Raw genomic sequence first — 15,715 nt, 5'->3', positions numbered from 1 at the left:
TTTCAGTCTAATGAAGATCTGTCCTGTTCAGCCACTTGAGAAACAGCTGCCAAGATGACTCCTCGCTGCTGCCTACATACAGACTCCAAATCATTGGCCACTTTAATAAATGGATCACTAGTCACTTTAATAATTCCACTTTAATAATGTTTACATATCTTGCTCTACGAATCTCATATGTATATACTTTATTCAATACCATATATTGCATCTTGCCTATGCCGCTCGGTCATCGCTCATCCATATTTATATGTACATATGCTTATTCCATCCCTTTACTTAGATTTGTGTTTATTGGGTAGTTGTTGTGGAATTGTTAGATTACTTGTTAGATATTGCTGCACTGTCGGAACTAGAAGCACAAGCATTTCGCCATACTTGCATTAACATCTGCTAACCATGTGTATGTGACCAATACAATTTGATTTGATGATCTGTCCTATTCAGCCACTTGAGAAACAGCTGCCTAGATGAGGATTCTTCAATCTAATGAAGATCTGTCCTATTCAGCCACATGAGAAACAGCTGCCAAGATGACTCCACTTCAATCTAATGAAGATCTGTCCTATTCAGCCACATGAGAAACAGCTGCCAAGATGACTCCACTTCAATATAATGAAGATCTGTCCTATTCAGCCACATGAGAAACAGCTGCCAAGATGACTCCACTTCAATATAATGAAGATCTGTCCTATTCAGCCACATGAGAAACAGCTGCCAAGATGACTCCACTTCAAGATACTGAAGATCTGTCCTATTCAGCCACATGAGAAACAGCTGCCAAGATGACTCCACTTCAATATAATGAAGATATGTCCTATTCAGCCACATGAGAAACAGCTGCCAAGATGACTCCACTTCAATCTAATGAAGATCTGTCCTATTCAGCCACATGAGAAACAGCTGCCAAGATGACTCCACTTCAATCTAATGAAGATCTGTCCTATTCAGCCACATGAGAAACAGCTGCCAAGATGACTCCACTTCAATATAATGAAGATCTGTCCTATTCAGCCACATGAGAAACAGCTGCCAAGATGACTCCACTTCAAGATAATGAAGATCTGTCCTATTCAGCCACATGAGAAACAGCTGCCAAGATGTCTCCTCTTCAGCTATTGTATTTGGGATAGACCTTACAATACTCTACAGTGGAGTTCCAACATAATGATTGACTGAAATTGGGCATATTTTGATTCCGCAAAAAGTTGAAATAGCCTATGCTTGACTGTTTTGACTAATGTAGATAACAGGTTTAATTGTAGTCCCCTGTGTGTTCCCTTTTGGCATCAGTTCCATATGACTTTTCTGCCCTTTATATTTGACGTATTGTTGGCAACTTGAAATATATCAGAAAATAAATGGCAGTAGATTATATGAATGCTCTGTGGATGTAAAGAAACAATTTATTTCAAATTCTATAACCTTCAGTGATAGTCAAGTAGTACATAAAATGAATTCACCACAGGAAGACTTAGGAAGCCCCACTGTTCCATTATCCCTCCATGTTTATGTAAGCACACTGCTCTAAAGATAGCTAATAGACATCCAGCACTTTTTTTTCTTGTCCTCATCCATCAAAATGAATTAAACTTGGCATGTCAAGTCTGTGCTGTAAATTCCCATGGTTTTAAGACTAGCATAGTGACACGGAGAGATGGAGTTTTCTTATTTTGTGCAGTGGCAATTAGAAGCTGTAGTTAGGATGTATGACTCGTCTACCCAGACACCTGTTTTCTTAATTCACTTGGATTTTTACAGTCAGGCAGGCCTTGATAGCTTTGCGAGACAGCAGAGGTAATTGCTTTAGCTTACCTCAAATGAATTACAATTGCTATATATATATATATATATATATATATATATATATATATATATATATATTTAAATAGAAAAGTCATGGGCCCAGTTCATTTGGAGTTATGAATAGGCATAGTTGTTATACAGAACACCACTCCAACTCCAACACTCAGACTTGTTCATAAGGCTTGAATTCAACTTATTTAGTCGTTTTAATGGCAGGAAAAGGGTCTTAGCATGATCTCTCTCTGTTTCAGACATCACTCGCCACCCGGTTTGCGCAAGAGGCCTTTGGGAAACAGTACAAACAGACCATTGGCCTGGATTTCTTTCTGAAGAGAATAACTCTGCCAGGTAAGACAACTTCATCCTTTGGTTATTTCCTAAGAGAATAACTGCCAGGTAAAACACTTTCATCCTTTGGTTATTTCCTAAGAGAATAACTCTGCCAGGTAAAACACCTTCATCCTTTGGTTATTTCCTAAGAGAATAACTGCCAGGTAGGACACCTTCATCCTTTGGTTATTTCTGAAGAGAATAACTACCAGGTAAGACATCTTCATCCTTTGGTTATTTCCTAAGAGAATAACTGCCAGGTAGGACACCTTCATCCTTTGGTTATTTCTGAAGAGAATAACTACCAGGTAAGACACCTTCATCCTTTGGTTATTTCCTAAGAGAATAGCTGCCAGGTTGGACACCATCATCCTTTGGTTAATTCTGAAGAGAATAACTACCAGGTAAAACACCTTCATCCTTTGGTTCTTTCCTACGAGAATAACTGCCAGGTAAAACACATTCATCCTTTGGTTATTTCCTGAGAGAATAACTGCCAGGTAAAACATCTTCATCCTTTGGTTATTTCCTAAGAGAATAACTGCCAGGTAAAACACCTTCATCCTTTGGTTATTTCCTAAGAGAATAACTCTGCCAGGTAAAACACCTTCATCCTTTGGTTATTTCCTAAGAGAATAACTGCCAGGTAGGACACCTTCATCCTTTGGTTATTTCTGAAGAGAATAACTACCAGGTAAAACACCTTCATCCTTTTGTTCTTTCCTAAGAGAATAACTGCCAGGTAAAACACCTTCATCCTTTGGTTCTTTCCTAAGAGAATAACTACCAGGTAAAACACCTTCATCCTTTGGTTCTTTCCTAAGAGAATAACTACCAGGTAAAACACCTTCATCCTTTGGTTATTTCCTGAGAGAATAACTGCCAGGTAAAACACATTCATCCTTTGGTTATTTCCTGAGAGAATAACTGCCAGGTAAAACATCTTCATCCTTTGGTTATTTCCTAAGATAATAACTGCCAGGTAAAACACCTTCATCCTTTGGTTATTTCTGAAGAGAATAACTGCCAGGTAAAACACCTTCATCCTTTGGTTATTTCTGAAGAGAATAACTGCCAGGTAAAACACCTTCATCCTTTGGTTATTTCCGAAGAGAATAACTGCCAGGTAAAACACATTCATCCTTTGGTTATTTCCTAAGAGAATAACTCTGCCAGGTAAAACACCTTCATCCTTTGGTTATTTCTGAAGATAATAACTACCAGGTAAGACACCTTCATCCTTTGGTTATTTCCTAAGAGAATAACTGCCAGGTAAGACACCTTCATCCTTTGGTTATTTCCTAAGAGAATAACTCTGCCAGGTAAAACACCTTCATCCTTTGGTTATTTCCTAAGAGAATAACTGCCAGGTAGGACACCTTCATCCTTTGGTTATTTCTGAAGAGAATAACTACCAGGTAAGACACCTTCATCCTTTGGTTATTTCCTAAGAGAATAACTGCCAGGTAGGACACCTTCATCCTTTGGTTATTTCTGAAGAGAATAACTACCAGGTAAGACACCTTCATCCTTTGGTTATTTCCTAAGAGAATAGCTGCCAGGTTGGACACCTTCATCCTTTGGTTATTTCTGAAGAGAATAACTACCAGGTAAAACACCTTCATCCTTTGGTTCTTTCCTACGAGAATAACTGCCAGGTAAAACACATTCATCCTTTGGTTATTTCCTGAGAGAATAACTGCCAGGTAAAACACATTCATCCTTTGGTTATTTCCTGAGAGAATAACTGCCAGGTAAAACATCTTCATCCTTTGGTTATTTCCTAAGATAATAACTGCCAGGTAAAACACCTTCATCCTTTGGTTATTTCCTAAGAGAATAACTCTGCCAGGTAAAACACCTTCATCCTTTGGTTATTTCTGAAGAGAATAACTGCCAGGTAAAACACTTTCATCCTTTGGTTATTTCTGAAGAGAATAAGTACCAGGTAAGACACCTTCATCCTTTGGTTATTTCCTAAGAGAATAACTGCCAGGTAAAACACCTTCATCCTTTGGTTATTTCTGAAGAGAATAACTACCAGGTAAGACACCTTCATCCTTTGGTTATTTCCTAAGAGAATAACTGCCAGGTAAAACACCTTCATCCTTTGGTTATTTCTGAAGAGAATAACTGCCAGGTAAAACACCTTCATCCTTTGGTTATTTCCTAAGAGAATAACTCTGCGAGGTAAGATTCCTTCATCCTTTGGTTATTTCCTAATAGAATAACTGCCAGGTAGGACAGCTTCATCCTTTGGTTATTTCTGAAGAGAATAACTACCAGGTAAGATACCTTCATCCTTTGGTTATTTCCTAAGAGAATAACTCTGCCAGGTAAGACACATTCATCATTTGGTTATTTCCGAAGAGAATAACTGCCAGGTAAAACACATTCATCCTTTGGTTATTTCCTAAGAGAATAACTCTGCCAGGTAAAACACCTTCATCCTTTGGTTATTTCTGAAGATAATAACTACCAGGTAAGACACCTTCATCCTTTGGTTATTTCCTAAGAGAATAACTGCCAGGTAAGACACCTTCATCCTTTGGTTATTTCTGAAGAGAATAAGTACCAGGTAAGACACCTTCATCCTTTGGTTATTTCTGAAGAGAATAAGTACCAGGTAAGACACCTTCATCCTTTGGTTATTTCCTAAGAGAATAACTGCCAGGTAAAACACCTTCATCCTTTGGTTATTTCTGAAGAGAATAACTACCAGGTAAAACACCTTCATCCTTTGGTTATTTCCTAAGGGAATAACTGGCAGGTAGGACACCTTCATCCTTTGGTTATTTCTGAAGAGAATAACTACCAGGTAAGACACCTTCATCCTTTGGTTATTTCCTAAGAGAATAACTGCCAGGTAAGACACCTTCATCCTTTGGTTATTTCCTAAGAGAATAACTGCCAGGTAAAACACCTTCATCCTTTGGTTATTTCTGAAGAGAATAACTGCCAGGTAAAACACCTTCATCATTTGGTTATTTCCTAAGAGAATAACTGCCAGGTAAAACAACTTCATCATTTGGTTATTTCCTAAGAGAATAACTGCCAGGTAAGACACCTTCATCATTTGGTTATTTCCTAAGAGAATAACTCTGCCAGGTAAAACACCTTCATCCTTTGGTTATTTCTGAAGATAATAACTACCAGGTAAGACACCTTCATCCTTTGGTTATTTCCGAAGAGAATAACTGCCAGGTAAAACACCTTCATCCTTTGGTTATTTCTGAAGAGAATAACTGCCAGGTAAAACACCTTCATCCTTTGGTTATTTCCTAATAGAATAACTCTGCCAGGTAAAACACCTTCATCCTTTGGTTATTTCTGAAGAGAATAACTACCAGGTAAGACACCTTCATCCTTTGGTTATTTCCTAAGAGAATAACTGCCAGGTAAAACACCTTCATCATTTGGTTCTTTCCTAAGAGAATAACTGCCAGGTAAAACACCTTCATCCTTTGGTTCTTTCCTGAGAGAATAACTGCCAGGTAAAACACCTTCATCCTTTGGTTATTTCCTAAGAAAATAACTGCCAGGTAAGACACATTCATCCTTTGGTTATTTCCTAAGAGAATAACTGCCAGGTAGGACACCTTCATCTTTTGGTTATTTCTGAAGAGAATAACTGCCAGGTAAAACACCTTCATCATTTGGTTATTTCCTAAGAGAATAACTGCCAGGTAAAACACCTTCATCATTTGGTTATTTCCTAAGAGAATAACTCTGCCAGGTAAAACACCTTCATCCTTTGGTTATTTCTGAAGATAATAACTACCAGGTAGGACACCTTCATCCTTTGGTTATTTCTGAAGAGAATAACTACCAGGTAAAACACCTTCATCCTTTGGTTCTTTCCTAAGAGAATAACTGCCAGGTAAAACACCTTCATCCTTTGGTTATTTCTGAAGAGAATAACTGCCAGGTAAAACAATTCTTTGGTTATTTCAATAGAATAACTTAAAACATTCATTTTGGTTATTTCCTAATAGAATAACTCTGCCAGGTAAAACACCTTCATTCTTTGGTTATTTCCTAATAGAATAACTGCCAGGTAAAACACCTTCATCCTTTGGTTCTTTCCTACGAGAATAACTGCCAGGTAAAACACATTCATCCTTTGGTTATTTCCTGAGAGAATAACTGCCAGGTAAAACATCTTCATCCTTTGGTTATTTCCTAAGATAATAACTGCCAGGTAAAACACCTTCATCCTTTGGTTATTTCTGAAGAGAATAACTGCCAGGTAAAACACCTTCATCCTTTGGTTATTTCTGAAGAGAATAACTGCCAGGTAAAACACTTTCATCCTTTGGTTATTTCTGAAGAGAATAAGTACCAGGTAAGACACCTTCATCCTTTGGTTATTTCCTAAGAGAATAACTGCCAGGTAAAACACCTTCATCCTTTGGTTATTTCTGAAGAGAATAACTACCAGGTAAGACACCTTCATCCTTTGGTTATTTCCTAAGAGAATAACTGCCAGGTAAAACACCTTCATCCTTTGGTTATTTCTGAAGAGAATAACTGCCAGGTAAAACACCTTCATCCTTTGGTTATTTCCTAAGAGAATAACTCTGCGAGGTAAGATTCCTTCATCCTTTGGTTATTTCCTAATAGAATAACTGCCAGGTAGGACAGCTTCATCCTTTGGTTATTTCTGAAGAGAATAACTACCAGGTAAGATACCTTCATCCTTTGGTTATTTCCTAAGAGAATAACTCTGCCAGGTAAGACACATTCATCATTTGGTTATTTCCGAAGAGAATAACTGCCAGGTAAAACACATTCATCCTTTGGTTATTTCCTAAGAGAATAACTCTGCCAGGTAAAACACCTTCATCCTTTGGTTATTTCTGAAGATAATAACTACCAGGTAAGACACCTTCATCCTTTGGTTATTTCCTAAGAGAATAACTGCCAGGTAAGACACCTTCATCCTTTGGTTATTTCTGAAGAGAATAAGTACCAGGTAAGACACCTTCATCCTTTGGTTATTTCTGAAGAGAATAAGTACCAGGTAAGACACCTTCATCCTTTGGTTATTTCCAGGTAAAACACCTTCATTCTTTGGTTATTTCTGAGAGAATAACTGCCAGGTAAAACACCTTCATCCTTTGGTTATTTCCTAAGGGAATAACTGAGAATAATCCTTTGGTTATTTCTGAAGAGTAAAAGGTAAGACACCTTCATCCTTTGGTTATTTCTGAAGAGAATAACTGCCAGGTAAAACACCTTCATCCTTTGGTTATTTCCTAAGAGAATAACTGCCAGGTAAAACAACTTCATCATTTGGTTATTTCCTATTTCACCTTCATCATTTGGTTATTTCCTAAGAGAATAACTGCCAGGTAATAACTACCACACCTTCATCCTTTGGTTATTTCCTAAGAGAATAACTCTGCCTGAGGTAAAACACCTTCATCCTTTGGTTATTTCCTAATAGAAGAGAAAACACCTATCCTTTGGTTATTTCTGAAGAGAATAACTACCAGGTAAGACACCTTCATCCTTTGGTTATTTCCTAAGAGAATAACTGCCAGGTAAAACACCTTCATCATTTGGTTCTTTCCTAAGAGAATAACTGCCAGGTAAAACACCTTCATCCTTTGGTTCTTTCCTGAGAGAATAACTGCCAGGTAAAACACCTTCATCCTTTGGTTATTTCCTAAGAAAATAACTGCCAGGTAAGACACATTCATCCTTTGGTTATTTCCTAAGAGAATAACTGCCAGGTAGGACACCTTCATCTTTTGGTTATTTCTGAAGAGAATAACTGCCAGGTAAAACACCTTCATCATTTGGTTATTTCCTAAGAGAATAACTGCCAGGTAAAACACCTTCATCATTTGGTTATTTCCTAAGAGAATAACTCTGCCAGGTAAAACACCTTCATCCTTTGGTTATTTCTGAAGATAATAACTACCAGGTAGGACACCTTCATCCTTTGGTTATTTCTGAAGAGAATAACTACCAGGTAAAACACCTTCATCCTTTGGTTCTTTCCTAAGAGAATAACTGCCAGGTAAAACACCTTCATCCTTTGGTTATTTCTGAAGAGAATAACTGCCAGGTAAAACACCTTCATTCTTTGGTTATTTCCTAATAGAATAACTCTGCCAGGTAAAACACCTTCATTCTTTGGTTATTTCCTAATAGAATAACTCTGCCAGGTAAAACACCTTCATCCTTTGGTTATTTCTGAAGAGAATAACTGCCAGGTAAAACACCTTCATTCTTTGGTTATTTCCTAATAGAATAACTCTGCCAGGTAAAACACCTTCATTCTTTGGTTATTTCCTAATAGAATAACTCTGCCAGGTAAAACACCTTCATCCTTTGGTTATTTCCTGAGAGAATAACTGCCAGGTAAAACACCTTCATCCTTTGGTTATTTCCTAAGAGAATAACTGCCAGGTAAGACACATTCATCCTTTGGTTATTTCCCAAGAGAATAACTGCCAGGTAGGACACCTTCATCCTTTGGTTCTTTCTGAAGAGAATAACTGCCAGGTAAGACACCTTCATCCTTTGGTTATTTCCTAAGAGAATAACTGCCAGGTAGGACACCTTCATCCTTTGAGCGTGCCGGCCTGCTCTGTACCATACCACAGATACAGACACACATTCACGCAGGCACTCACATTCTCAGTTTTGTTTTTACCTTAGCACTACACAGTGGATTAAAATGATCAAAGCTTGATGATTAGTTGATTATTTTTATCAGCTGTTTAGTGCTGGGCAAAAACCCTAAACGTCCTGAGGACCGAGTTTGGGAAACCCTGCATTAGAGGCACCTTGATGTAAGATGCTGCAGTGACTGACTTGAATTTTCTTGAATTCTGCTTATGAAACGTGCATATCTAAAAGTATTCCGACGTTATTAAAGTAGCCTACTTGGAATTTATTACATTTCTTCTTTACAAAAGCTGTATGTGAATTTGAGTTTGTGCACAATTTAACTTTTTTTTTTTTTTTTTTTTTACACAAAGCTTTAGAATTTCTGAATTTATTTTCAAATTGATACAAAATGTGTTGTATTTTCCTTCCCAAGTGTTTCATGCTAAAACCGAACAATTTTGTTCCTCAGGTTATCTCAGGACTTTCAATGTGTCTTTCTTGGTAGCACCACATTGTGGAGAGTCTGCCACTTCTCATCCTTATTCATTCTGAAAGCTGTTCTCTCTAGGGCAAACACCAGGATTTTTTCCCCTCCATGAAGCCAATGGACAGCTTATGTCCAGAGAGGCGAGCCTTACACATAATTCTGTGGGCACAGTACAGAGTAAATACATTTAGCATTTTTATATTCATATCCCGGGGTTCAACTGATCTTTGTTCTGAACCACATAAAACATTCATGTTCTTATTTGTTTACTTTCAAACCCACGGAAATAAAGCCTCGCTCTGTATCCTTTTAGATGTGTAAAATAAATGTTTATTGACTAATGTTATATTTAGACTAAAGCCCCCCATTTTCACTTCCTACCATATGGCATGGGGATTTTCAGCATTTTAAATTGCATATTTAAAATGGTGCCAAGGCATAAAGCTGCAAAAGTCTGCAAAGTAGCTCCATTCTTTTATGACTAATAAAATAACATTTAAGCAAGGGTGGATTAAGTACTAAAATAAATATATGATAACTTGAAACTATTACATTTAGTCCTATATTCAGTTACAGTTGCTAATAGTAGGAGAAAGAAAACATGAATGTTTTAGTGGAGATAATTAGGCAGACCTTAGTGAAATAGGGAAAGGCAAGGCTTCAATGAGACATCGCACAAATAATTCCAATCTGTTGTGATTCTGGTAAAAATAGTTGACAACCATTACTTATCTGCAGCACGGCAAGACACGTGTGTGTGCTTGTGTGCGTGTGTGTTTTATTTATATATATAAAATAGTAGACGTTGGTTCAACACGAGTTGTAAAATGGTACATTTTCTGGGGGATTGGGTTCTCTTGACCTGATGAAGAGGATGGCTGTGTTTGCCATTTGGGTGGTCCTGAGCTTCGTTAGGACCTACGCCCGCCTTCGACTGGATGTGTTGTGTGGCTCTCTGGGGCTCTATGGGGATCTCCAAGATGGGGGGAGAGTATAGCCGGCGCTGGCCCCTCACCGTGAAGGCCCAGCTTGTCAAACTTAATGTACATTTTCCAACGCGTGGAGAGGTGAGGTGAGGCCGATTGGCACACAAACTTCTCTTTGTGTGCTTTTAACAATACCTCTTCCAGATGTCTCATGTTTGGTCTGTGAATTAATACTTATCAAAATGGTGATGTTTTGATAGTGTTTTTATTGGGTTCCACTGAACAGTGCTAATAGCTAATGAAGACTACTAAAAACACAAAAATGAGCCACTAACTCACCACGTAAGCAGGGAAACTTTGGGTCTGTTGAGTCTTTTAAACAAAAATAAAGTTTGTGTCTGACTGCAGGGGATGGGTGGGGATAGCTCGCATGCTGTAACACCAAGGGCAATTATTCATTGCACTCTTCAATGTAGCTTTACATTGACACTGTATAGTCTAGATGTAGTCACTGTGAACACTCGCGCTTCCTTCTGTGGTGGGGGTCAGCTCGTCCAGCCGTATCCACACTGTACGCTCGGCTCGCCATAAGCGCACTAGGCCAATGAAGGGCCCTCATCACACCGACAAACTCCTCACTGTCTGGTCTTCTTTTCTTTTCTCAACCACCCCTTTCATTTTCCAGAGGAGGAAAATATTTATTTAGATTTGGTTTTGTACGCCGTCCCTCACTCTCCCTCTCCCCACCTCCCTCTTATATAAATTGGGACAGTAGTCTTCTTTTGCTTATTATTTTGTGTTTAATTATCTGTATTTTTCTTAACACCACATATTTCTCCTTACTCTCCTCGACTTGGCAGAGAACGACACAATGCAAACAGCTATTCCCAGGCTAATAAGTGCTCGTTTTTTCCCGGCCAGGGGTATTGAGAATGTTTAAATTACAGGGTAAGCATACCTATTCATCCCCCTGAATCTCTCCTCTGGATATTCTTGGATTTGGAGTGTGTGTGACCTGCCAGAGGCGAGCGGTTAAAAATTAAAGATTAATCTATGATTTATTGTTTCCAATATGTACATGAACAAAGTCAACGTTTTATTACAGAAATCCCTCTCCCAAAATATAGGCTCCAGTTACGACAGACTCGTGATTCCCAAAGATTATGAGCTTTGTTAAAACAAACGCCTATAAAAGGAACCAAAACAACCGAGATGGAAAGCTCACAAATTACAGTACAATTGAATTTGTCTTCTCTTGTCACGTTCTTTTCCAGTTGATCGACTTACGTTCACTTTTTAGTCAGAAGTTGATGATATGAAAGAGAAGCTAACACGTCAAGCCAAACGTTGATAGTTTTGTAATATGTGGGCTGCATTGCAGCAGCTTTTGTTTGAAACATTGAAGTCATTTAATAGTTTCTACTGATTTTAAGTTTCTCCATTTCCTCTTCCCTCAGGCAACCTGAATGTTACCCTGCAAGTGTGGGATATTGGAGGTCAAACGATTGGAGGGAAAATGCTGGATAAATATGTCTATGGTGCTCAGGTACTGTAACACACACACACACACACACACACACACACACACACACACACACACACACACACACACACACACACACACACACACACACACACACACACACACACACACACACACACACACACACACACACACACACACACACACACACACACACACACACACACACACACACACACACAATAAACACTGAGGTGGTCTGTCGTTGTTCACGTTAGAGCTCTGAACTTTTAACTGTATTTAACAAATGTACAATGTAATAGTGTTTCCCTATTAGGCTTGGTAGTTAATAAGCCTTTATGATAATATTAGTGCAACAGGACTAAGTTTGACTACTTAGCTGGTCATATGGACTAGACTATGTACAGTATGAGGGGGAGTAAGAAACACCTTTTTCTCCCTTCCCCCGCTCTAACTTCATTATTTATTAACAAAATAAGCACATTTACAAATTAATGTGAATAGAGCGAGGTTTGTGTTGACACTGCAATAACACGTGTGTGGGAGTGTTATGTTTGTGCTTTTGCCTCATTCCGCTAAGCAACATCCCTAAGTTGTTGTTGCTATATAGGCTACCATTATCTGTCACCCAAAGCCACATTCTATGCTCTCAAAGCTGCACTTGTTTGATGAGGTATAGATATAGCTATAGATCTGGTTTACCTGAAGAGCATGGGGCCTGTGTGGGATGTAGAGACCAGGACAACACTTGAGGCTGTTGGTGGGTGTGTAGGTCGGTCATGTCTGTACTGTAATACCTCCTCAGATGCCCTGCCCGCTCACTCACACACAACAACAATGTGTCGTCCATCAATGCCACATTGGAATACTTTGCTCTGCGGGTTTCTCACCAGAGCTTTATGGGGCTTTCACGACCATTGTTTGACGCGCCACGGGCGACAATCAATCATAGTCATTGGTAGCGGCGTGCTGTAATTGTAACTGACACAAACTGTCGTCACTGGCCTTGTATTGTGACATTGCGTGTCCCGGACCAGACGCTTCCTGAAGAAAAAGGAGCTGCAATTCTGTTTCATGATGATGCAATCAAAGGCAAAGTAGTCTATTTATTTTGGCTCCTTTTCATATTCTATAGTCTTTTGGAATGGTAAGGAGAGAAATGGACACAATGTTGGCACTTGAGGCTTTTGTTTTTAACATGTACACTGAACTGTTTCATCTTTGTTTACATATCAACTAGTACAGACGCCAGCTTTAACGGTCTGGTTACTCCGATGGGCACCTTTTGTGCTTTGCTATAGGACTTCTTCCGTTTTTGTACCTATGCTGACAATACTTAGAAAGTATTTCGACGAAGAGAGGGGGATGAGACCTCCTTCATAACCACACGTATATTACCCTCTTTTATTTGTAAGCACAGACAACAGAGCCAATTTTGTGGCCAGGGAACCTAACCTAACCCTCATCTTACCTTCCTATGCTTGTTTGACTGGATGGACAAAACTCTGCGGTTCCCCTCGCCCCGGTGTCCACAAACAGACAAATTAGAGCGTAGGCATAGTGGTTCGGCTGTATGTTCTTAGCATGTCTCTCTGCATCTGTAACAGCGATCTAGATCTTTAATGCCATGACTAACTTAGAGAGAGCTGAGGAGGTGCGAACTCCTTGGGGAGTGTGTGTTTTGAGATGGATGGGGGTAGGAAGAGGACTGTCTTTTCTCAGACACTAGTGCCACCTGCTGTTCACACTCAACCTCTCTGTCATGTTTGTTCTCATTTTATGTCAAATTGAATTCCTTTTGGGATGTTGTGATTACGTAATTTCAGATTTTCCATGGTATTGTTTTTCAGGGTGTTCTTCTAGTGTACGACATTACAAACTTCCAGAGCTTTAAGAATCTGGAGGACTGGTACGGCATGGTCAAGAAGGCCAATGAAGAGTGTGACGTACAGCCTGTGGTCTCCCTGGTGGGAAACAAAAGTGAGTATCGCTGACGCACATGCACGCACACATGCAGGTGCAGGTAGCCTAGTGGTTATGAGCGTTGGGCCAGTAACTGAAGGTCGCTGGTTTGAATCCCCGAGCCAGCAAGGTGGAAAAATCGGTTTACCCCCAACAACAACTGCTCCCCGGGTGATGACGTGGACTTTGTTTAAGGCAGCCCATGCACCCATCTGATTTAGAGGGGTTGGGTTAAATGCGGAAGACACGTTTCGGTTGAATACATTCAGTTGTGCAACTGACTAGGTATCCACTTTCCCCATTTGTTTTCTTCTGCTCATAGGCCATGCTGTTACACATCATAAAAGGGACTGAAGGCTAAGCAGATGAGTCAACCATAATGTATGAACACAGAGAGCTGTGAACACAATGTCTTTTTCAGTGCAGTAAAGAAAAATAACTTTTTCTCTGTTGGACCATTTTTAAATATATTTTTCACTTTTCTTGAAACTGCATAATTTAGCATTACAGCAGCAACCGTATTACTGCACCCAGCTCTATTCTGCATTACAGCAGCAACCGTATTACTGCACCCAGCTCTATTCTGCATTACAGCAGCAACCGTATTACTGCACCCAGCTCTATTCTGCATTACAGCAGCAACCGTATTACTGCACCCAGCTCTATTCTGCATTACAGCAGCAACCGTATTACTGCACCCAGCTCTATTCTGCATTACAGCAGCGACCGTATTACTGCACCCAGCTCTATTCTGCATTACAGCAGCGACCGTATTACTGCACCCAGCTCTATTCTGCATTACAGCAGCGACCGTATTAATGCACCCAGCTCTATTCTGCATTACAGCAGCGACCATATTACTGCACCCAGCTCTATTCTGCATTACAGCAGCAACCATATTACTGTACCCAGCTCTATTCTGCATTACAGCAGCAACCATATTACTGTACCCAGCTCTATTCTGCAGTACAGCAGCGACCATAATACTGTACCCAGTAAGATATACTGCTTTCTCGGGAACAGGCCCAGATCCCTGTGATTTGCGTGAAGAGGAGGCGAAGAAAAAGGGTCCGGAGGGCGGGCTGCCTTCTGAGAATTCGTAGGTGATCGTAAAAACACCCACTTCCTTCCATTCTTCTAGCAAATGTACAATCTTTGGACAATAAAATAGATGACAGTCACGGAAGATTAAGCTACCAACGGGACATTCAAAACTGTAATATCTTATGCTTCAAGGAGTCGTGGCTGAACGATTACATTATCAACATACAGCATTTAACCAGCCAGCTCTATCAGCAGGATAAAACTGTGGCGTCTGGTAAGACAAGGGGTGGTGGTCTATGTATTTTTGTAAATAACAGCTGGTGCACGATATCTAAGGAAGTCTCGAGCTATTGCTCGCCTGAGGTAGTGTGGTCTACAGCTTATCATGAGATTCTTGATCTACCTAGAGAGTTTATCTGTATTTTTCGTAGCTGTTTTACATACAACTACAGTCAGAGGCTGGCGCTGAGACCGCATTGAATGAGCTGTATTCTGCCATAAGCAAACAAGAAAACGGTCAACCAGAGGCGGCGCTCCTAGTAGCCGGGGACTTTAATGCAGGGAAACTTAAATCAATTTGACCAAATTTCTGTCAGCATGTTAAATGTGCAACCAGAGGGGGAAAAAACTCTGGACCACCTTTACTCCACACATAGAGACGCATACAAAGCTCTCCCTCGCCCTCCATTTGTCAAGTCTGACCATAATTCTATCCTCCTGATTCCTGCTTACAAGCAAAAATTAAAGCAGGAAGCACCAGTGACGAGATCAATAAAAAGTGGTCAGATGAAGCAGATTCTAAGCTACAGGACTGTTTTGCTAGCACAGACTGGAATATGTTTCGGGATTCCTCCAATGGCATTGAGGAGTACACCACATCATTCACTTCGTCAATAAGTGTATCGATGAAGTCGTCCCCACAGTGACCGTACGTACATACCGGAAGCCATGGATTACAGGCAACATCCAAACTGAGCTAAAGGCTAGACCTTCCGCTTTCAAGGAGCGGGACTCTAACCCGGAAGCTTATAA

General features: G+C 39.8%; 1 protein-coding gene across 2 annotated transcripts in view; it reads left to right on the top strand.

Moving 5' to 3' along the window:
- LOC123993560 (ras-related protein Rab-28-like) overlaps positions 1-15,715 on the top strand; it is a 67,584-nt gene that overhangs the window by 20,633 nt on the left and 31,236 nt on the right. For both annotated transcript variants that reach the window (XM_046295850.1, XM_046295851.1), the window contains exons 2-4: positions 2,058-2,154; positions 11,631-11,719; positions 13,528-13,657. In XM_046295850.1, coding sequence (XP_046151806.1) covers positions 2,058-2,154; positions 11,631-11,719; positions 13,528-13,657 — 316 coding nt within the window. The remainder of the gene's footprint in view (positions 1-2,057; positions 2,155-11,630; positions 11,720-13,527; positions 13,658-15,715) is intronic.

The sequence above is a fragment of the Oncorhynchus gorbuscha genome, linkage group LG13 (assembly GCF_021184085.1).
Source record: "Oncorhynchus gorbuscha isolate QuinsamMale2020 ecotype Even-year linkage group LG13, OgorEven_v1.0, whole genome shotgun sequence".
In the NCBI taxonomy this organism is placed as follows: domain Eukaryota; kingdom Metazoa; phylum Chordata; class Actinopteri; order Salmoniformes; family Salmonidae; genus Oncorhynchus; species Oncorhynchus gorbuscha.
Note: the sequence above shows the minus strand (reverse complement) of the source record. Positions and strands in the feature narration are given on the sequence as shown.